The sequence below is a fragment of the Myxocyprinus asiaticus genome, chromosome 3 (assembly GCF_019703515.2).
Source record: "Myxocyprinus asiaticus isolate MX2 ecotype Aquarium Trade chromosome 3, UBuf_Myxa_2, whole genome shotgun sequence".
Taxonomy (NCBI): domain Eukaryota; kingdom Metazoa; phylum Chordata; class Actinopteri; order Cypriniformes; family Catostomidae; genus Myxocyprinus; species Myxocyprinus asiaticus.
This window is the reverse complement of record NC_059346.1, coordinates 33,503,737-33,526,819: the sequence shown is the minus strand read 5'-3', so window position 1 is coordinate 33,526,819 and position 23,083 is coordinate 33,503,737. Positions and strand designations below refer to the sequence as shown.

Here is a 23,083-nt window from a genome sequence, read left to right as displayed (position 1 = left end):
TGGCATGGAGGTGATCAGTTTGTGGCACTGCTGAGGTGGTATGGAAGCCCAGGTTTCTTTGACAGTGGCCTTCAGCTCATCTGCATTTTTTGGTCTCTTGTTTCTCATTTTCCTCTTGACAATACCCCATAGATTCTCTATGGGGTTCAGGTCTGGTGAGTTTGCTGGCCAGTCAAGCACACCAACACCATGGTTATTTAACCAACTTTTGGTGCTTTTGGCAGTGTGGGCAGGTGCCAAATCCTGCTGGAAAATGAAATCAGCATCTTTAAAAAGCTGGTCAGCAGAAGGAAGCATGAAGTGCTCCAAAATTTCTTGGTAAACGGGTGCAGTGACTTTGGTTTTCAAAAAACACAATGGACCAACACCAGCAGATGACATTGCACCCCAAATCATCACAGGCTGTGGACACATAACACTGAACTTCAAGCAACTTGGGCTATGAGCTTCTCCACCCTTCCTCCAGACTCTAGGACCTTGGTTTCCAAATGAAATACAAAACTTGCTCTCATCTGAAAAGAGGACTTTGGACCACTGGGCAACAGTCCAGTTCTTCTTCTCCTTAGCCCAGGTAAGACGCCTCTGACGTTGTCTGTGGTTCAGGAGTGGCTTAACAAGAGGAATACGACAACTGTAGCCAAATTCCTTGACACGTCTGTGTGTGGTGGCTCTTGATGCCTTGACCCCAGCCTCAGTCCATTCCTTGTGAAGTTCACCCAAATTCTTGAATCGATTTTGCTTGACAATCCTCATAAGGCTGCGATTCCCTCGGTTGGTTGTGCATCTTTTTCTTCCACACTTTTTCCTTCCACTCAACTTTCTGTTAACATGCTTGGATACAGCACTCTGTGAACAGCCAGCTTCTTTGGCAATGAATGTTTGTGGCTTACCCTCCTTGTGAAGGGTGTCAATGATTGTCTTCTGGACAACTGTCAGATCAGCAGTCTTCCCCATGATTGTGTAGCCTAGTGAACCAAACTGAGAGACCATTTTGAAGGCTCAGGAAACCTTTGCAGGTGTTTTGAGTTGATTAGCTGATTGGCATGTCACCATATTCTAATTTTTTGAGATAGTGAATTGGTGGGTTTTTGTTAAATGTGAGCCAAAATCATCACAATTAAAAGAACCAAAGACTTAAACTACTTCAGTCTGTGTGCATTGAATTTATTTAATACACGAGTTTCACAATTTGAGTTGAATTACTGAAATAAATGAACTTTTCCACGACATTCTAATTTATTGAGATGCACCTGTATATAAGCTATATAATTTAGATTTAATAATTTAGTAGCCTATAGGCATCGGTAAATCGCATTCAGTTGACGTATGGTCATTTATAAAACCATAAATGAACACATCGCGGGCAGGTGCGTAAACAATACAGGGGGGGAGAAAAAACCTGCACACTGTTGTATACTTTTTAAATCTGTAATATCTTACAGCGTTTTGGTCAAAAACGTTCTTCAGGCATTCTGTCAATTTCTTTGAAGATTGTTCCTGTTGCAAGGGAAGTAGCCACTGTACAGTCTTGGATTTACTCGAGAAGTTTCTCCAATGATGCTGACGATGCGCTCAACCGAACCAGAGGTAGTGTTGGACAACCTCCTGTCGGCATGAACTGAACATTTTTTACACTAAAGCTTCATATCAGACCTTTTTTTTTTTTTTTGACCTCTTGGACTGTTTAATTCACAAAAGAACCTAACCTCTGATGACAGCAAATATGCCTGTTAGTCCCTCACTTTTTGTTTTAGATGCAAGTGTTTGCTAAATGTTTTACGATTTGAATGCATTCCATTAAAAAATTTAATTAAATTACTGTTCGCATGTATGTTAAAAGCTTACTGTTGACATTTACTAGTGAGTCTGAAGCCTTCCTTGTATGGTGTTTCATGGGCGTGGACTATGATAATTGTAAATTAACGTGCACGAGCGCTCTATTTACGAACGTCTGGAATTCACTAACATACACACGTCGTACTAACTAATCTGGGAAATACGAAGCGTTCGTGAATCCGGCGAAAAGTTTTCTGAAGCTCCATTTTACGCGGAAATTACTCCCAATTCTTTCGTATATTTATGACATTTTCATGAATGAGTCCCACTGTCTATATTTCCTCCTTTATCCATTGTCGCACGCAAGTCTTACACTCAGCGCCACTTATTTCTCCCTGTTAAGGGGGCGCTCACCCTACAGCTGTCGCATAAACGACGTCCATTTGAGTATTAAATAATATTAAATTCTACATAAATAATACATTAAATACATTGAAATAAATACATTTCAAAAATCTGAAAAGGCAACACTGTCATACTTTACCATTTTTACCCATTTTCAGAGATTCATATGAATAATGTTCAGGCAGTCCTAGAGCAGCCAGTGGTGAAGTAGCTCAAAGATATAGTCAGGAAGTAGCCTTCACAAGATTTGACCTTAGAGCACTTACCACTGAACAAGGACTGAATAACCCCTGCACATCCCTTCATTCTCTTCATCTCATTTTCTCAATCCTGGTCCTGTCTGACCTCAGCACTGCACATTTTGGATGTCTTTCAGGCATTTAATGAGCTAATCAGTAGAATCAGTTGTGTTAGATAAAACATCCAAAATATAAAGTGCTGGGGTCCTCCAGACCAGGATTTAGAAACACTTCTCTTTTTGAACACAACTCCAAAACACAATTTGTGATCCAGGATTTCTCAGCTTTTAAACCTTTCTGACAAATATTCAAATATTAGGCTGAAATGTACCTTTTATGTCAAAGCTAATTGAGTCTAGCTCTTTAGTGAATAGCAGAGACACAGTGTCATAATGAACAAAGGTATTTTGGCTTAGGACTTCCTGGGAACTCAAAACTCTTTTCACCTGTTGGGCATTCCTAGCCAAGCTTATGACTTTGAGAAAGACATGAGGACAAGAGGAGGAGCAGGGAAGAATCAGGGCCACACTGACACTTAGGATGGATTGTTCAAATGTGACTTGAGGATGTGTTACACTAATGGTTTAAAAATATATTATTTAATGCTTTTCAGAAGTCTGATGTCAAATTCAATATTAATGTACTCACTGCAACACAGATATAGAAAGCTGTCCTTGTCAGTATTTAAGAAAACAGTAACTCTTATTTATTGGCTCCCTGCTGATTCTATGCAGACTGTGGTTAGGATTAATTCTGAATCACCATGCTACTCATCCATGGTAATATCTATCATGGTGCTGCATTAAATAGGACAGTTCATGCCTTATCATTCATTTACAATTAGACTTTGAGAATAGTGTTGACCAAACAATTTGGCCAAAAAAGTTTTTATTTTTATTTTTTTTTATTCATTTTTTTATTTTTTTATTATTGTGGGCATGCAAGGATGGTGATTTCAATCTACTTCAAGTGGCCAACCAACACAGATATTACTTCAAATGGCCACAAACTCACAGACATCCTAAAACAACTGCCTTTTGCCATGTACTGTATGTGTGGATTATAGGCTAAAGAGGGTTAAGAAGTCACCACTTGGATTCCCTACCTGCCCCCTCCTTTCTCCTCCGCTTGTTCCTTTTCCCTCACAATCTCCCTCTCTGTAAATCGGCCCATTCCCAGTAAGACCCAGGACTCAGAGAGGCTCTTGTTCCAGTGGCTACCCCCATTAGGCTCTCCAGATTGGGGCTGGACTCCAAAACAGGGCCTACAACCTCCAGGAACCACAAACAAAAAAGTCTCCATAATAAAAGAGAAAGGTGGATTTCTACATTTGCTTCGTGAAAATATAGTCCTCTTGAATGACGATAAGATCAAGGACGTTTATTGAAGTTTCTTCCCTCTATTTGGAATGGAATATCTGACTTTTCTCCACTTTAATTTTGGATTTTTAAATCTTTAATTTCGGATTTTGTTATTTTATTACCATTTCCTCCCTGGGAGTGCAGTCCTGATCTACCTTTGGCTCTTCCAAGACTCTCCATGTTCTAATGGAATGAGCAGTCCACATGGCTCTCAATTAGACACACACACACACCAGGTTAGCCAATCTTTTGGTCTTCAGTTTAACAGTCCTTTATTTAAAAAAAAAAAAAAAAAGTATGTAATTTTTCATATAAAATCTGCATGGGTAGTCCCAAAGGCTTAGAGGATTGGATCTTCTCTAAGGGATGTAAATGTAATCTTAGGTTGTTAAATCATGACTACAAAAATAGTTTAAAAATGTATTTAGCAATATGCTTAGCAAAGGGTTATGCTGCAAAGCTTTTAAAAGTTTTTACTGAGTTTGTTCAATCTTTTTGTTTCTGTGTGTATTGTTGCATTTCAAGAGTATTCCCAGTACCAAAATTAATCACAATTAATTACATGAATCACAGTTGCAAGTATGTTTAGAATGTAGTTGCATGTAATTTGCTTTCTATCTATGCTAAATCAGTTAACATTCATTAACATTCAATGTCATGGGTTTAAAAGAGATATTATAAATAGTTATTAACTACTACAATTGTGTGTTCACCAATGCTGAGTCACTTCACATCTAACACACACATGTATAACATTACTTACTATATACATATCTAGACCAGATTACAAATGCCAAAAATAGCCAGTGCTCTGGTCTTTAGTGCCAATGCTGAAAGTACATGGTATGTCACATACATTAATATTTCATGTTGACTATAAAGATAAGTAAAGTAATGGTCATAGACCCTTTACCAAAATTCAGCCATGATTAAAATATTGAAATAAAAAATAATTTCTGTATAAAGATAGCATTAAATAAATGTGATGTGCAGTATATCTATCATAAAGAACACAAAATGTTAATAAATGTGTAAAAGTCCAGAAAATTGAGACGTACTTCCAGGTCACAAGATTCAAGCATATTAAGTCAGATTAATAACTCGTTGACATATTTATATATCAGGATTTCTCCTCTAAAACACTCAAAACCTTAACACTCTTAAACAATTACTATTCTACAAATATCATTAAGGAATATATTTCAAAGGTTTATGAAATGGCAGCCTTTTGAACCTATTTCTACCTAACATGGCCATGTTGTCATTCCACAATAGCTATTTTATCCTGGATGACCAAAATTACAAAAACGTAAATCTAAAAACATCAATGTATAAGCAAATTGAAGAAGCCTCAAGAATGTGAAATTCCAGTAACTGATGAAACTATTGAGCTCTCTTACAGCCCATAAAGATGGGACTGAATAAATAAATGGCTGTGGTTTTGTGTTCCAGTCATCTATTCTCACAGACAGAGGAACCCTTAAAGTAGCGTGAGTCTCACAGCAAGGTCCCGTGCAATCCTCAGTAATCCAGAGTTATTTCAGTGCTGGCTAGAGAGAGCAACCCCGACCTTGGGGTTAAGGAGTGAAGGTGAGAAGTTGAGAGTGAAAGAGCAAGACAGACAGTTATAAAGGAATAATATGAAATAATATTGAAGATATGGGTTAGATAGTGGAGAGGAAAAAATAAATCAATGAAGAGAGAGCTATTGACAGGCCATGAAAAACAGAGTGATGATGGTATAAAGAGATAAGGTTGATTAAGATTATGATTAATTAAGCCTCACGTTATTTGGCAGTTATCATGACAATGGCTAATGAAGGTAGAGCTCTTTAATTGTAATCTGCTTGCTGCTTGCTGAGCAACAATGAATAGAGAAAGAGAGTAAGCTATGGGCAGACAACCTGGTACAAGTCGTGTAACACTTCACCCCACCTCCACCTTTAAACCTCACAGACAGATGGCACATGAGTCAGGTGAGGAAGTGATTGGTCAGCTGATTCCACCAAAGCCTGGAATCAGAGATCAGGTCTCTCAGATCACAGAGGGAAAGACAATATGGTAAGAGGGTTAAAGAATACTCTTATCATAGCCTGCTTTTTGCTTCTCTATGTGGCTACGGTCACCACAAAGCTCTTATTAGTAAATAGTGTTTATTTGAAGATTGCCACACTGAAAAAGCAATGTAATAGATGGCTATCATTATATATAATCAAATAATAAATAAATCGTTTTATTTACAATTTAGGACATCATCAAGGCTGTCTTCTGTACATTTAAAACAGGCCGTGTAGTGTTTTAGATTTAATTACCTTTGTAAAATGACACAGCAATTTTGGAATGTGGGTGCAAGCTAGAAAGGCTGAGATAGATAGGTGAAAGCTTAAAAATGTGGATAAGCCTATATCAAATGGGGAATTGATGCAAATAGGAACTCAATGGAAAATTGCTTATGATTATATTATATACACTCACTGAGCACTTTATTAGGAACTCTATGGTAACTCTAATAAAGTTTCCGATGTGGTCTTCTGCTATTGTAGCCCATCCACCTCAAGTTTCGACATGTTGTGCATTCTGAGATGCTATTCTGCTCGCTACAATTGTACAGAGGGGTTATCTGAGTTACCATAGCCTTTCTGAACTCGAACCAGTCTGGGATGCATTTCCCAAATGCATCGTAAGCCTAAGTAGGTCGTAGAAACCACTGGTGCCATTGGTCTTTACGATCAACTTAAGCTTGCGATGATTTTGGGAAACACAGCCCTGGCCATTGTCCATTGACCTCTCTCATCAACAAGGCATTTCCATCCACAGAACTGCCACACACTGGATGTTTTTTGTTTTTGGCACCATTCCGAGTAAACTCTAGAGACTGTTGTGCATGAAAATCCCAGGAGATCAGCAGTTACAGAAAAACTCAAACCAGCCCATCTGACACCAACAAACAAGCCACGCTCGAGACCTCGGAGATCACATTTTCCCCCTTTCTGATGGTTGATGTGAACATTAACTGAAGCTCCTGACCCGTGTCTGCATGATTTTATGCATTGCACTGCTGGCAAACGATTGGCTGATTAGATAATCGCATGAATAAGTAGTTGTACAGATGTTCCTAATAAAGTGCTCAGTGATATAAAGGAATATACTGTATATACTATTCCAAGTCCTTGTCTGCTTAGTAGGTCATGTATGTGCTGAAGTTTAGCTACAGTATATCATTGGTATTCTAATGATAATGAAAATGATGTTGAGTATCAGTGTTTGAGCCAGTCTCACATTACATATGATAAACATATTAAACTGTGGTGAAAAGAACTGTAATATATTTTATATATTTTCTATATTTATAGAATAGAAAATCTAACTTTTGTCTTTTTCTTTTTTTTTTGTCCCTCACCTTTTTTTATTCTTTTCTCTCCCTCTCTGCCATCACAACCTTGTCTTGTCTCTCTTAAACACAGTCACACACATGTTCACACATTCACTCAATCTCTACAGCAGACAGTGATGGCTGGGTATTGTGCAATAGTTTTGGGCTAGTGCCCTTCAGTGGGTAGAACCCAAAGCAGGAGCTGTGTGTTTTGGGGGTGTTTTTTATCAGCCATCAAACTGTCGCTGGCAAGTGTTCACAACATTTCTCTGTGCCACCCTTTGTCTCATTGTCACCGCCATTTAACAGTTTGACCAGAGAATCAAATGGAAATGGCTGACCACCGAAACTCTAGCTTTCTTTGCCAGTCCTACCACCCACGATGGCAAATACAATGTTCTGCTGTAAAAAAACGACGAAAACAAACCACAAAGCACAAAGCCAAAAACACAGATGGCACAGTGAGGTCTGTGATACAGGCCATGCCAGTAATACACAGCCAAAGCTGGTGGGGTAACTGGCTTCTCCTTCCTCTAGTCATGTTATCATACTTGCCCTGTGTGGCCTGGGGCACCACCTTTAAAATTGCCATTGTAGGACCATGGGCGTGTGACCCTATGTACTCCAAAGCCCTGCCAGACCTGGCTGCACGATTAGCCACCAGCCGCATCAACAAAGACCCCGACCTCAATAAAGGCTACTGGTATGATTACATTCTCATTAATGAGGATTGCACAAGCTCCAGAGGCCTGGCTCGCTTTGCCGAGCTGGAGGGTTATGGTTCGGCTATACTTGGACCTGCGAATCCCGGCTACTGCACCTCTGCTGCAATGCTGGCAAAGAATTGGAACAAGGGCATCCTGTCCTGGGCTTGCCTAAAGGCTGACATGGATGAGGGAATGTATCCCACGTTTCTACGGCCGCTCCCATTGTCTTCTCGTGTGCTTTTCTCTGTGCTACGTTTTTTCCGCTGGGCACATGTTGGGATTATAACAACGGAGAGTGACATGTGGGAAGCAACAGGGCATGAACTTGCATCATCCCTACGTGCTCTTGGTCTGCCAGTTGGCACTGTTGTTACCATGGAAATGGACAAGGACGGACCAAGGCGAGCCCTAAAAGCAATACGGGAGGCAGATCGTGTGAGGGGTGAGTTATGTTTGGATTTTTTTTTATGTTCAGCAAGTATCTCTTTTTACTAAAATTTGAATTAAACAGAAACCACTGAATAGGGGTTTCACATGAAACTATAAACAACTTCCATATCTGCGCATATATATATATATATATATATATATATATATATGCAGATGAATTGCAATTGATGATGTTATCTATCTATAATTTCTTTTAACAGTTTTTAATCTACAATCTATACTACACTAAAACTGAGTAGCTACACATTTTGCCAAAACTGAGTTATAACTAAAATTGGGTCTCATAGACAGGCAGGTTTGGCTCAACTAATCAGGTTCAGAGAAAACTGAGAGCGGCGCTGAAAAAAAAAAAAAAAAAAATTAAAGCCAGTCTAATCTGGTTGGTTGGTTTTAGCTGGTCGCTCAACCTGGTCAGGCTGTTCAGTTGGCTGGATTTAGAGAGGTTTTGGGTACACAGCTGGCCAGTCTTGTGGACCAATTTTAAGCCAGCTAGGACCAGCTTAAACCAGCTAGGACCAGCTTAAACCAGCTATGACCAGCTTAGGCTTTTTTCCAGAAAGGTGATCCACATTTGGCTGGACAGTCAAGAAACTTTTAAGCCTTTTTTTGCAGTTTCAGTTTTCAGATGAATGACTATATGACAGTTGTCATAGTTCAGGCTTTTTGGCTTTGTAGTAGTCTCACATACCCAGACCTTTGACTGCGGTTAGTGCAGAGTTTGTGTGGTCCGTTGGTGAGCCATCTGAGGCTGAGACTAGCTTTGTATGGTAGTAAAGAATAATCAATAATCTGTAAATGGTAATTATTACACATTTTCAATGTAAAAATTTGACATATCATTCTGTGCCAAGGGACCCTCTTAATGTGGATTGTAGTCATTGACACCAGCTCATCCTTTCATTGATTCATCAACACTCTCTTCACATTCCCCCCTTCTTATTGCTTTCTTGACTCCTCATTGTCTGTCTACAGTTGTCATCATGTGCATGCACTCTGTTCTGATCGGTGGAGAAGAACAGTATCAGTTGCTAACCACAGCAATGGACATGAGAATGATTGACAGAGGATATATCTTCATTCCATATGACACACTGCTGTATTCGTTGCCATACAAAGACATGAACTATCCAATCCTGGCCAATGACACTAAACTGCGACGTGCGTACGATGGGGTTTTAACAATAACCATGGACCAAGGGGAACAAAACTTCTATGAGGCCTTTAATGAAGCACAGGAATCCTATGACATCCGGACCAGCACATCAGCTGAACAGGTAGCACAGTGGGTCTTAACTTGTTTTACCAAAGAGTTTTAGGACTAGTGGTGTAATTTTCAACAAGAAATATAGGGATGGCAAAAACCTGGACAGTTATTTAGAAAGCATGAATTTCAATTTGTGCCTATACAGCATAAATACTCAAACACAGAAGATGCTTCAATGTTTTTTTTTTAACCACTCCTAAACATGTACAAATTAGCCTTTAGCATTGTATATTTAATATACACTCACTGAGCACTTTATTATTAACACTATGGTCTTAATAAATTGCCTGACGTGGTGTTTTTCTGTTGTAGCCCATTCGCCTAAAGGCCCAAAGAGTTGTGCATTCTGAGATGCCATTCTGCTAACTACAATTGTACAGAGTGGTTATCTGAGTTACCGTAACCTTTCGGTCAGCTCAAATCAGTTTGGTCATTCTCTGTTGACCTCTTTCATCAACAAGGTGTTTCTGTCCGCAGAACTGCTGCTCACTGGATGTTTTTGTTTTGTTTTTGGTATCATTCTGAGTAAACTCTAGTGACTGTTGTGCGTGAAGATCCCAGGAGATCAGCAGTTACAGAAATACTCAAACCAGCCCGTCTGGCACCAACAATCATGACACGGTTTAAATGATCACATTGAGATCAAATTTATTTACCCATTCTAAAGGTTGATATGAACATTAACTGAAACTCCTGACCCGTATCTGCATGATTTTATGCATTGCACTGCTGCCACATGACTGGCTGATTAGATAATCACATGAATAAGGAGTACAGATCTTCATAATAAAGTGCTCAGTGAGTGTACATACTTTATTTTTGTTAAGATTTTTTTAGTTTAATATTAAGTGGCGTTTTCTCTCTAAATGTTTTGCATGCATGAACATCACCCTGCTGAACTAGATGTGTTGTGTTTTGGATGCTGATGTCCCCACCAGGCTTATTAGTTAGCTTAACCTGCAAGAACTTGATTAGCCAGCTTCACCAGAATTACTATGCTGGTAAACCAGCTTCTGAGTGAAGTTTTGCAGGTGAAAAACATGGCTACCCTGGTCCACTAGCTAGACCAGCAGCAAACCACCACTAATCAGCATAAACCATCTTGGACCAGTATGAAAATTCATGCAGGTCTAAGATGATTTTTTTCAGCAAGGCAGAAGCTTCTGTTTCATTGTGTTTGATTACAGTATTTTCCCCTTTTGTATGTGAAATTGGGGTTAAAAACATTATTTTTGAGCATTGTAGGCCTACATTTGTATTACTGACAGTGTACTGACCGAATACACAGGGTTGGGAGGGTTACTTTTAAAATGTATTCCACTACAGATTACAGAATACATGCTGTAAAATGTAATTTGTAACGTATTCTGTTAGATTACTCAAGGTCAGTAACGTATTATAAATACTTTGGATTACGTCTTCAGCACCGGTAGATTTTTTTACTTGTTTTGACTATAAAAACTCTGCCAGTACAATAAGACAAAATACACATGTTAAAAATACATTCTCTGAAAAACCTAAATATCTTATGCTGTGTTGCTTCTAAAGAAAATGTATCTTGTTTTAAGGATTTTAAGATATTTTTACAGAAAATAAAAAAATTATCTTCAAGAATAAGATTTTTGGCCTAATATCAAAGATCTTACTAGAGAGAAGAAAAAAAAATATCCAACATGGATTTTCTTGATAAAAAATATGATCGTGGCTGGTATCAGTTGCAGGTAAAATGGCAAGAAATATGATTTTTAGCTTAGCATAAAGCTAAATGTTCACATGACTATTTACACAAGGTTTATTTCTATTTCTTCTGCTCCAAACTTACTTCAAACTTACTTCTCTGCCTGCTCGTATGAATGTAACACATCATAAGAAAGTGTTTCACTGCTGTTCAAATGCACTTTGGATCGCATCATTTATATGTATAAATGTTTTCCATCTGAAAGGACTAAATATTAAATTAAACAAATGACTATAAAATGTAAAGTAATCTCTTCAGTAATCAAAATACTTTTTGAATTCTAAATACCAATGATTTAAATTGTAACTGTAGTGGAATACAGTTACTTACGTTTTGTATTTTAAATATGTAATCCCATTACATGTATTCCGTTACTCCCCAACCCTGCAAATACATGCTGCAAAATGTAATTTGTACGTTTGAGAGTTAGATTACTTAAGGTAAGTATCGTAACATCTAAATATTTAGGATTACTACTTCTGCTTTTTTTTTTTTTTTTTTTTTTACATGAAATTAAAAAGAATAGGGACCTGAGCTTTCAAATTTCATATGTATGTTCTAAGAATGTTTTCCAAACATTCCCATTAGGTTGTGAAAATGTTATTTGAAAGTTCTGGGAATGTTTAAAATGTCCAGTTTTCTTAAATGTTTTAAGAAAGTTTTTCTTGTTTATAGGAACGTTCTGGAAAATATTAGAAAATTGTGGATTGTTTTTTACAATACAGTAAAGTTTAAAGAAAGTTCCACTAATGACGTATGAATAAAATTTTTCATGCTAACATTTTGAAAATGTTTACCAACGACAACAAATGTTGAAAGAACGTTCTATTAACGTTACTGCAATAACGTTTGTTCAGAACTCTGAGAGAACTTTTAGAGAATGTTAGCCAAAGTTCTGAGAATATTCCCTGTTTCCTTTAATAAGGATTAAAAAAGTATCATAAAAGTGGTCCATACAACACGAGTTGTTTAAGTCTTCTGAAGCCATACAATAGCTTTGTGTAAGGAACAAACCAAAATTGCAATCATTATTCATAACTGATAATCAAATCACAGTTATGATCTTACAATGTTAACTGCTCTAACCGGATTTTTGAGTAGACCTCGACACCATTCTGATGTAAACAAATCATTCAGACTGTTTTAGTTAACCGGATCAACCGATTCATTGCAAAGATAGACTCAAAAGAATGATTTGTAGTTTCTTCTGTCATGAACTCTCGTGAATGTGGCAAGTGAATAACCATTTAAATATTAATCTGTTCCTCTCACAAAACCATTGTATGATTTCAAAAGACTTGATGTTGAGTAGATGATGACATAATTTCCATTTTAGTGTTAACTATTCCATAATCAGAAAGACTTACCTTAGATGGTTCTTCAGATTAGAATTTTCTTTTAAAGTAGCAGTTTGGTTGCTGGCAGACACATCTTACATTGCACAGCTTACATTTTTCAAAGAATTTATTTGGAATGCTCCCGGGGAAGCTGGGCAGCTATTTTCTATGTAAACAAGTGGCATAAATGTACAGCTCTAATCTTCTTGAATTTGGAATCTCCAAAACGGTTAGTAAAGATTACGATCAGAGAACATCTTTCAAATTAGCAGTAAAATCTGATAACAATTGTGTCATATATTGTGCTTCTTTAGCTCAGTTCATGTTTAAAAAAACGTTATTTTTCCAGGCTGGTTCAGGTAATGCGCATGCATGTTTTCGAGTTGATTGACAGGCAATCTCTTTATCTAAAAGCTGATTGGCTCTTTTACCTGTAAGGCGGGACTTCCTTTTCTACAACCGTTGGGCGTTAGGTGTTTCAATTTCTCCCATTCATTTTAATAGAAGTGCTCCGTCTCTGCTAAATAGTCACTGGTAAAAGTCCTTCAGGAACCACTTTTTAAAGTACCTTAATGATTATCATCTATTTAAATTGTAACTATAACGGAATACAGTTACTCACAAATCTGATTACTGACATGCATCTAATAACACAGATGCACTGCCACTTCCTGGATGGACAGTGAGCTTATCATCTATAAAATCCCAATGTGCCCAAAATTAAAGACTAAACTGACTTGGAAACAAACAAACAAACAAAAATTATAGGGAATTCAAGTTTAGGATTTATGGTGTTATTTATTCAATTGTTTTTTTGTTTTTTTACAGGTTTCTCCATTTTTTGGAACCATTTACAACATGATCTATTACACAGCCATGGCTGCAGAGCAAAGTCGAGCTGCTGGTGGAGGGCGCTGGGTATCGGGTGAAGTACTGGCTCAGAACAAGGGTGGATTTGAGTTTAATGGTTTTAACCAGCGGATATCGTCAGGTACTAATGGTGAGGGAATGCAGGCACGCTACGTTGTCCTGGATACAGATGGCTCTGGGTCAATCCTGCACTGTACACATGCACTAGAAGCACCACACACGTATGGGAAATATGGAGGGTTGAAGTACTTGGGGAAATTAATTCATTTTGCTGGAGCATCTCCGAGCAGTGACTCCAACTGTTGGTTCAGCCCTTATGTGGCTTGCAGTGGAGGTGAGAAAGGAACACATAAATAACCTCATTTTATAACATTAGTATTCCCACTGATTCCTCCATCTCTCTCGTTCTTCCTTTCTATTGCAGGCCTGGATGGGGTGACCCTCTTCTTTCTCTTTCTGTTGTTTTGTTTGTTGCTGGGTGGAGCAGGTTCCTGTTTTCTCCATATAAGGTATGAACTTGCTTGCTTGAGATAGCAGAATACCACCTTGTGTTAAACAAGTTTAACCCTTGTGCGACCTTCAGGACATTTTTGTTTTTTCGATCATTTTGGCTGTTAATGCCAACGGCATAAATTTTGCCAAAGATGTGTATTTTTGGGGGAGTTTTGATATTTCAACCTCAGTTCCTAAAATACATCTATAATACACTGTGTAAACACAAAAAAGTTACACTCAGGACCTTCAGGACAAAAATGTCCCCACTGAAACCCATTAAAACAGCAATATTTGATCCCAGTGCCATTAAACCATAAAATCATGAATTCTATGATAATATGCTTTCATTCTGGAGCCCTAGTTTCAAAGTTAAATTTTTTAATATTTTCCACCAGATGGCGGCATTTTCTCATGTTTAGCCTATGGAGCAAATACATGCTTTTCCCCTATTTTCTGTTTGCTGTATTATAGAGCACTGCAGGCCAGTTGAATAAATGATGCAGCCAAAATTGTGTGGGTTGGTATGGATGTCAGAGTGTGTTTTGTATGTGTGTATTGAGAAATGTGTGTGTGTGTGTGTGTGTGTGTGTGAACAACAACAGTAGCATTATGTAAACAAACTGGCATTTAAAGGGTTAAAATCCTGAAAATGAATATTTGGTAGTTATGATCAGGACTGATGTTGGTTAAAAAATCTAAGTCAGTGAAAGTGGAAAATAATATTAATATATAATATTTTTATGGCTTTTTTTTTATGTGGATATTTTTGTCCTCTAAGGACCTCTGAGTAACTTTTTTATTGACGCACAAGGGTTAAATGATCTCTAATAACAGAAATGAGTATTGTACTGTATGTGTGTTTACAGGAAACATGGCCAAGTGGGGATATTAGGAGTATTTAGTGGTGGAGGTGGATCCGGAAGCCCCACTAAAATAGTGCTGTCATTGGATGATCTGGTCTTCATCAACACCACACTCAGCAGGAGGGTCAGTCAAATGATCACTTTCTCACTCTTTCTCTTGTGTTAGCCTTTGTCTATGTTTCTCCCTCTAACTTTGTTTTTCTTATCTCACTCTGTAGAAGCTGAATGAGGAGAGCATGATGAAGAGTCAGCTAGATGTTAAAACCCCACGTCACTCAGTTTCAGGTCGCAGTTACATTACGTCAACTCCTGAAACGTCCAATGTTGCTGTATTCGAGGTGTGTTAAACATATATGTGTTTGTGTACAGACATAGAGTGTGCCTTAATAAATTGCTACGGTAGTGTTTTGATTCTAAATGGAGTTTTAAACAAAAGCTTGGGAATCGGGAGTAGCTTGTTCATCTAATTGTGCCAAATCAAAATGAAAGAGTAGGCATAAATACATGCCTGTTTACCTCACTCTTGAGACAATTCTTTTGGCATCTCTTGACCACCCCAGCTCCACCTTTGTCTATTTTTTATACATTTTATTTTAGTTTTGAGTCTCATGCTCAAGGCCCTGATCATGAACATTAAGGCAAATATGTTTACCCTTAGTTCACTCAAGGATTGTACAGTATTAAAGTGCATGAACTTGTGAAATTGTGTATTATTTTAAGTGCTGTCAGTCGATTACAAATTTTAACCGCTATTCATTTTTCCATTGTTAATTGTGATTAATCGCAGATTTTGAAAGTGCTAAAATTGTATTCTATATATACTTCTTTTCTTGTCAAAATGCATTTCTTTTGTTTTTAGGAAAGAAAGCAAAACAATTTGTAACAATATAATGCTTTATTTACATTTTCCAAACAAAGCCTTCCACAGTATAAAAATAAAAAAATGCACTAAAATATCACCAATTCAAGTAACATTGAATGTTTCCCAAAGTCTAAGTGGGAGTTTGACTAATTGAAAGAACTAGTCCCCACATAGATTGCATATTCACTGCAATGGGGATTAAAACTCTCATCCTCCACAATATTACAGTACTGACCCAGCAGACTATGGCTATCTGCTTTGTTACAGCAATCGTGAAGCAACGTTCATTGTTTGCGTCAGGACGTTAGCGTCAAGCAACGCTTTGAACTCCACATGAAAAGTGCTTGCAGACAAAAACGTCTCATTCTGCATTTTGGTGATAGTTAAGACTTGGCTTGCTTCTGTGGTAATTAAATTGCGCCTTACACCAAAGTACATGGTTTCTGTAACAAGTCCCATCTGGGCTTGTTTTGTACAAACAAATAGCATTAAGAGGTCCTTTCCCATCGCTGTTGTGTGTGTTGTGATTTGTGCGTCAGTGTAATGACTCTGGGCAGACACATCGCTAAGGTTTCGCCCTTCCAACCGTGTTTATGGTAAATGCATTAATCGCGATTAAGAAAAATTAATGCATTTTACTTTTTAATCGCATGCATTAACACATTAATTTTGACGGCTCTAATTATTCAACTAACATGCAGCAGTTATTTGTAAATCCTATTTTCTGGTAATGTATTAGTGAAATGTGATTAATTGACTATATGTTGTGCTAATATTTTTCTGTTTTCTCAGGGTGATTGGGTTTGGCTGAAGAAATGTCCCTGTGGAGGATCTGTATCAGAAATCAGTGACGGCACACAATCCATCTTTATCAAGGTAAAAGAGAGTGTGAAAGAGACTGAAATGAATGAAAGTTAATGAATAAATGATCAACTTAAAATGTGTTCGCTTCTGACTTTTAAAAGTACATGTAACACTGCTTATTTTCAGCTTTCTTAGCCTTCTTTATGCTTCTATTTGACTTCCTCCTCTCTCTCTCTGTCCCCAGCTGAGAGACATGCGTCATGAGAATCTGAACCTGTTTCTAGGCCTGTTCATGGATTCTGGGATATTTGGCATTGTTACAGAGCATTGCACCAGAGGCAGTCTGGAAGACCTGCTCAACAATGAGGAAATGAGACTGGACTGGATGTTCAAATCCTCTCTCCTCCTTGACCTGATCAGGGTGAGAAATTGAGGACATGAAAGGATAGCTCAATTAATAATAAAGGGCTGTATAGATCAGGATTTTCAAACTCAAAATACCTAGAGGCCACTAGCCAGTTGGTATTCTCTATCAGGGCCCAGTTGAACAGTTGCAACAAATACAGTGTTTTTACAGCCATAATTTTTAACACTATCCTATATTTGAGATCCCTAGTATAGATAAACAGATAAGTAAAAATTACTCAGCATGAAGCTGAAATGAATGGAGGGATGAATATGGGCTAATGACATACTTTGTTGAACAATGCCTGGTTATCATAACCTGCTCTCATCTCTTTATTACTTCTCTTGTATTCTGTCACTTTCCTCTCATTGCCTTCTCTATCCTTTCCTTTCAGGGAATGAAGTACTTGCACAATCGTGGAATTATACATGGACGTCTGAAGTCAAGGAACTGTGTGGTAGATGGACGGTTTGTTTTGAAGGTTACAGATTATGGCTTCAATGAGATCATCCACAGTCAAAACATCATCATGGAGGACAACAAACCTGAGGGTAAGTCTAATGTGTGTGGAGACCATACATAGCACAGTTTTAAGTCCTAGTGTGTCTTAAAGAGGATGTCATGCATGGGCTTTACTGTGATATAAAATACAGGTGCATCTCAATAAATTAGAATGTCGTGGAAAAGTTCATTTCAGTAATTCAACTCAAATTGTGAAACTCGTGTATTAAATAAATTCAGTGCACACAGACTGAAGTAGTTTAAGTCTTTGGTTCTTTTAATTGTGATGATTTTGGCTCACATTTAACAAAAACCCACCAATTCACTATCTCAAAAAATTAGAATATTTTGACATGCCAATCAGCTAATCAACTCAAAATACCTGCAAAGGTTTCCTGAGCCTTCAAAATGGTCTCTCAGTTTGGTTCACTAGGCTACACAATCATGGGGAAGACTGCTGATCTGACAGTTGTCCAGAAGACAATCATTGACACCCTTCACAAGGAGGGTAAGCCACAAACATTCATTGCAAAAGAAGCTGGCTGTTCACAGAGTGCTGTATCCAAGCATGTTAACAGAAAGTTGAGTGGAAGGAAAAAGTGTTGAAGAAAAAGATGCACAACCAACCGAGAGAACCGCAGCCTTATGAGGATTGTCAAGCAAAATCGATTCAAGAATTTGGGTGAACTTCACAAGGAATGGACTGAGGCTGGGGTCAAGGCATCAAGAGCCACCACACACAGACATGTCAAGGAATTTGGCTACAGTTGTCATATTCCTCTTGTTAAGCCACTCCTGAACCACAGACAACGTCAGAGGCGTCTTACCTGGGCTAAGGAGAAGAAGAACTGGACTGTTGCCCAGTTGTCCAAAGTCCTCTTTTCAGATGAGAGCAAGTTTTGTATGTCATTTGGAAACCAAGGTCCTAGAGTCTGGAGGAAGGGTGGAGAAGCTCATAGCCCAAGTTGCTTGAAGTTCAGTGTTATGTGTCCACAGCCTGTGATGATTTGGGGTGCAATGTCATCTGCTGGTGTTGGTCCATTGTGTTTTTTGAAAACCAAAGTCACTGCACCCGTTTACCAAGAAATTTTGGAGCACTTCATGCTTCCTTCTGCTGACCAGCTTTTTAAAGATGCTGATTTCATTTTCCAGCAGGATTTGGCACCTGCCCACACTGCCAAAAGCACCAAAAGTTGGTTAAATGACCATGGTGTTGGTGTGCTTGACTGGCCAGCAAACTCACCAGACCTGAACCCCATAGAGAATCTATGTGGTATTGTCAAGAGGAAAATGAGAAACAAGAGACCAAAAATGCAGATGAGCTGAAGGCCACTGTCAAAGAAACCTGGGCTTCCATACCACCTCAGCAGTGCCACAAACTGATCACCTCCATGCCACGCCGAATTGAGGCAGTAATTAAAGCAAAAGGAGCCCCTACCAAGTATTGAGTACATATACAGTAAATGAACATACTTTCCAGAAGGCCAACAATTCACTAAAAATGTTTTTTTTATTGGTCTTATGATGTATTCTAATTTGTTGAGATGGTGAATTGGTGGGTTTTTGTTAAATGTGAGCCAAAATCATCACAATTAAAAGAACCAAAGACTTAAACTACTTCAGTCTGTGTGCACTGAATTTATTTAATACACGAGTTTCACAATTTGAGTTGAATTACAGAAATAAATGAACTTTTCCACAACATTCTAATTTATTGAGATGCACCTGTATATTATAATCTAGTTCCAAACATAAATTCAGGAGTAGCTTGTTCATTTAGACCTGCCAATCAAAACCCAAAAATATACAAGTGGCTGCTTCCCTCGCACAAGTGACGATTCTTACTGCATCCCGACACCTCTCCATCTCCACCTTTATATTTCATAACGCCTATACCAAATTTTTTTGAAATGGACTTTCTTGCTTTAGTCAGATAGTCCAGGTGGTATCTCAGAGCTCAAGCCCAGTCCTGTGCTCAAACCCCTCTGTTATGGACAGCACGCCAAATCCATACCACCAGTGAAACAGTTAATATGTGAAATATTATAAGATTCTTTTTAATGCACTGTTAAAAATCCTAACGTTTGAACTGACCCTAACCTCTCCTCTCCTCAGGGTTATTTAAACATATTCAGTCTCCCTTTTTTACACTTTTCTATTTCTCTTTCTTTTTCTCTTTTTCTGCCTGTCTTTTTTGGTACAGATCAGTTATGGACAGCTCCAGAGATGCTACGGAATCCTCGGCTGCAGAAGAAGGGCACCTATTCAGCAGATGTTTACAGCTTTTCTATTATCATGCAGGAGGTGATCTCTCGCTGTGCACCTTTTTGCATGTTGGACATGCCTCCTGAAGGTTAGACACCCACATACTAATACACAATCACACAACGCTCACTCCTCTACATGAACGAATCTCACAAAACCTGTCAAGAAATGTCCAGGTCACATCCAGGTCATCCCAAAACCAAAAAAAAGAAATAATGTTTTGCATAAAGAAAATGCAGTCTAATTCTCATTACTGTAATGTGTGTGCTATTGTCTTTCTCATTATTGTTAATGATGATTCTCATTACTGTAATGCAGTCTTTTTTTATTGTATTACAATCAAATGATTAGAATCAGTTAATTTATAATTAATTAAAGGCAGTACAACAAATGTCACCATGATGTATGAATACTTTTTTAAAATTGATATATAATTTTTTTTTTCATGTTACAGTAATGAGAACTGAGGGGTAAAATGAGCATATTGTCCTGAAAATAATATCACAAAGCAAAAAAATTGTAAGGGTTCTAATAAAAGACTTTATTTTCTTCATAACTACTTTCGTCGTGTATGTAGTAAGCACCCAGGGGATATTGATGCATGCTTTTCCATTAATATTTTTACAATCTACTGTATATTTACTCAAATATAGATAGTAAACTACATAATACTAAATACAAGGCCTGGATATCTCTAGCCACCTCCCAATATAATACATATTGCGAAACACATGTCACTATTCGATATATGGCGATACATCACAATACACATCATGATTCCATATATCACGATATCATGATTCAAGTTCGATTTACAAGCTTTCAATTCCAATTCATCTGGGTATCTTTGTTATAATATCCATTTGCTTACATACAGTATGAAAGAAATTATCTTTCAGCTAATGCTGTTATTGATTATACAGGGGACCATCTAACTTGGTAAATTAAGGAAATTTTAATTTTATTTAATTTATCATTAGTGTTTCACATCTCACAAAAATTTGCAGATTCCATCAATAAATATGATGTGTTGAAACTGCATATACAGTGGCAAGAAAAAGTATGTGAACCCTTTGAAATAAGCTGGTTTTCTGCATTGATATGTTATAAAATGTGATCTCATCTTCATCAAAGTCACAAGTATAGGCAAACAACAATGTACTTAAACTAACACACAAACAATTATAATCTTTCATGTCTTTATAGAACACATCCCACTAAACATTCACAGTGCTGTGGAAAATGTAAGTGAACCCTTGGATTTAATAACTGGTCGATCCTCCTTTGGCAGCTATAACCTCAACCAAACAATTCCGATAGCTGTGGATTAGACCTGCACAACTTTCAGAAGGAATTTTGGACCATTATTCCTTACAGAACTGCTTCAGCTCAGCCATATTCTTAGGATGTCTGGTGTGAACGGATCTCTTGAGGTCATTTGAGGTCTAGGCTCTGACTTAATTACTCCAAAAGGTGGATTTTTGTTTTTTTAAGCCATTCTGTAGCGGATTTACTTTGATGTTTAGGGTCATTGTCCTGCTGCATCACCCAACTTCTACTGAGCTTCAACTGGCACACAGCCACCCTGTTATTATCCTGTAGGATATCTTGATAAACTTGGGAATTCATTTTTCCCCCAAATCATGATGCTCCCTCCACTTACTTCACCATTGGGATAATGTTTTCATGTTGGTATGTGGTGCCCTTTTTAAGCCATATGTAGTGCTGCGTGTTCTTCCCAAACAGTTTGATCTGTCCACAAAACATTTTCCCAGTAGCTTTGTGGAGTGTCAGGGTGGTCTTTGGCAAACTTCAGGTGCACAGAAATCTTTTTGTTGGAAAGCAGCAGCTTCCTTTGTGGTGTCCTGCCATGGACACCATGGCTGTTTAAAGTTTTCTGTATAGTAAACTCATGAACAGGGATGTTAACCAGTTCCAATGATTCCTTCAAGTGTTTAGCTGTCACTCTAGTGTTCTTTTTTACCTCATTGAGCATTCTGCTGTGTGCTCTTTGAGTCATTTTGGCAGGACGGCCACTTCTAGGGAGAGTAGCCACAGTACTAAATCGTCTCTATTTATAGACAATGTCTAATTGTGGACAGATAAATATCTAAGCTCTTTCAGATTACTTAGAATCTTTGTTACTCTTTCAAGCTTTATGCAAAGCAAAAATTCTTGATCTCAGGTTTTCTGAGATCTCTTTTTTGCAAGGCATGGTCCACGTCAGCAGATGCTTCTTGTGAATAGCAAACTCAAAATGTTTGAGTGCTTTTTATAAGTCAAAGTAGCTCTAACCCACACCTCCAATCTCGTTTCATTAATTAGATGCCAGGTTTGCCAGCACCTGACTCTAATTAGCTTTTGTTGACTTAATTATCCTGGGGGTCTGTGAATATGACCTCTGTAGTGGATGTAACCCGATCCTTCCGACGGGTGAATATCCGCAAAGCCGCGGGTCCAGACGGCATTCCGGGCCGAGTCATCAGAGCGTGCGCGAACCAGCTGGCTTTTACAGACATTTTCAACCTTTCCCTCTCTTTGTCTGTAGTCCCCACCTGCTTTAAAACATCCACCATTGTGCCTGTTCCAAAGCAATCAAAAATAACTTGCTTAAATGACTGGCATCCTGTTGCTCTGACCCCCATCATCAGCAAATGCTTTGAGAGACTAATCAGAGATTACATCTGCTCTGTGCTGCCTCTCTCTCTAGACCATTGCAGTTTGCTTACCGCAACAACCGCTCCACTGATGATGCCATTGCATCTACAAAACACACTGCTCTCTCCCACCTGGAAAAAAAGAACACTTATGTGAGAATGCTGTTTGTAGACTACAGCTCAGCATTCAACACCATAGTGCCCTCCAAGCTAGATGAGAAACTCCGGGCTCTGGGCTTAAACAGCTCGCTGTGCAGCTGGATCCTGGACTTCCTGTCAAGCAGACGCCAGGTGGTTAGAATAGGCAGCAACATCTCCTCATCACTGACCCTCAACACTGGAGCCCCACAGGGCTGTGTTCTCAGCCCACTCTTGTATTCCTTGTACACACATGACTGTGTGGCAACACATAGCTCCAATGCCATCATTAAGTTTGCTGATGACGCGACGGTGGTAGGTCTGATCACTGACAATGATGAAACAGAGAAGAGGTGCACACTCTGACACACTGGTGTCAGGAGCACAACCTCTCCCTCAACGTCAGTAAGACAAAGGAGCTTGTGGTGGACTTCAGAAGAAAAGACAGAGAACACAGTCCCATCACCATCAATGGAGCACCAGTGGAGAGAGTCAGCAGCTTCAAGTTCCTGGGTGTCCACATCACTGATGAACTCACATGGTCCATCCACACTGAAGTCGTTGTGAAGAAG

At 38.4% G+C, this 23,083-nt stretch overlaps 1 protein-coding gene across 1 annotated transcript in view; it reads left to right on the top strand.

Moving 5' to 3' along the window:
• Positions 1–3,606: 3,606 nt before the first annotated feature.
• The window catches only part of gucy2d (guanylate cyclase 2D, retinal), a 31,821-nt gene continuing 12,344 nt past the window's right edge, over positions 3,607–23,083 (top strand). The window contains exons 1-11 of the mRNA XM_051678443.1: positions 3,607–4,017; positions 7,246–8,303; positions 9,284–9,585; positions 13,479–13,854; positions 13,945–14,029; positions 14,882–15,002; positions 15,097–15,216; positions 16,533–16,616; positions 16,789–16,965; positions 17,345–17,501; positions 19,655–19,804. Of these exons, the coding sequence (XP_051534403.1) occupies positions 7,481–8,303; positions 9,284–9,585; positions 13,479–13,854; positions 13,945–14,029; positions 14,882–15,002; positions 15,097–15,216; positions 16,533–16,616; positions 16,789–16,965; positions 17,345–17,501; positions 19,655–19,804 (2,395 nt within the window). The 5' untranslated portion in view covers positions 3,607–4,017; positions 7,246–7,480. The remainder of the gene's footprint in view (positions 4,018–7,245; positions 8,304–9,283; positions 9,586–13,478; positions 13,855–13,944; positions 14,030–14,881; positions 15,003–15,096; positions 15,217–16,532; positions 16,617–16,788; positions 16,966–17,344; positions 17,502–19,654; positions 19,805–23,083) is intronic.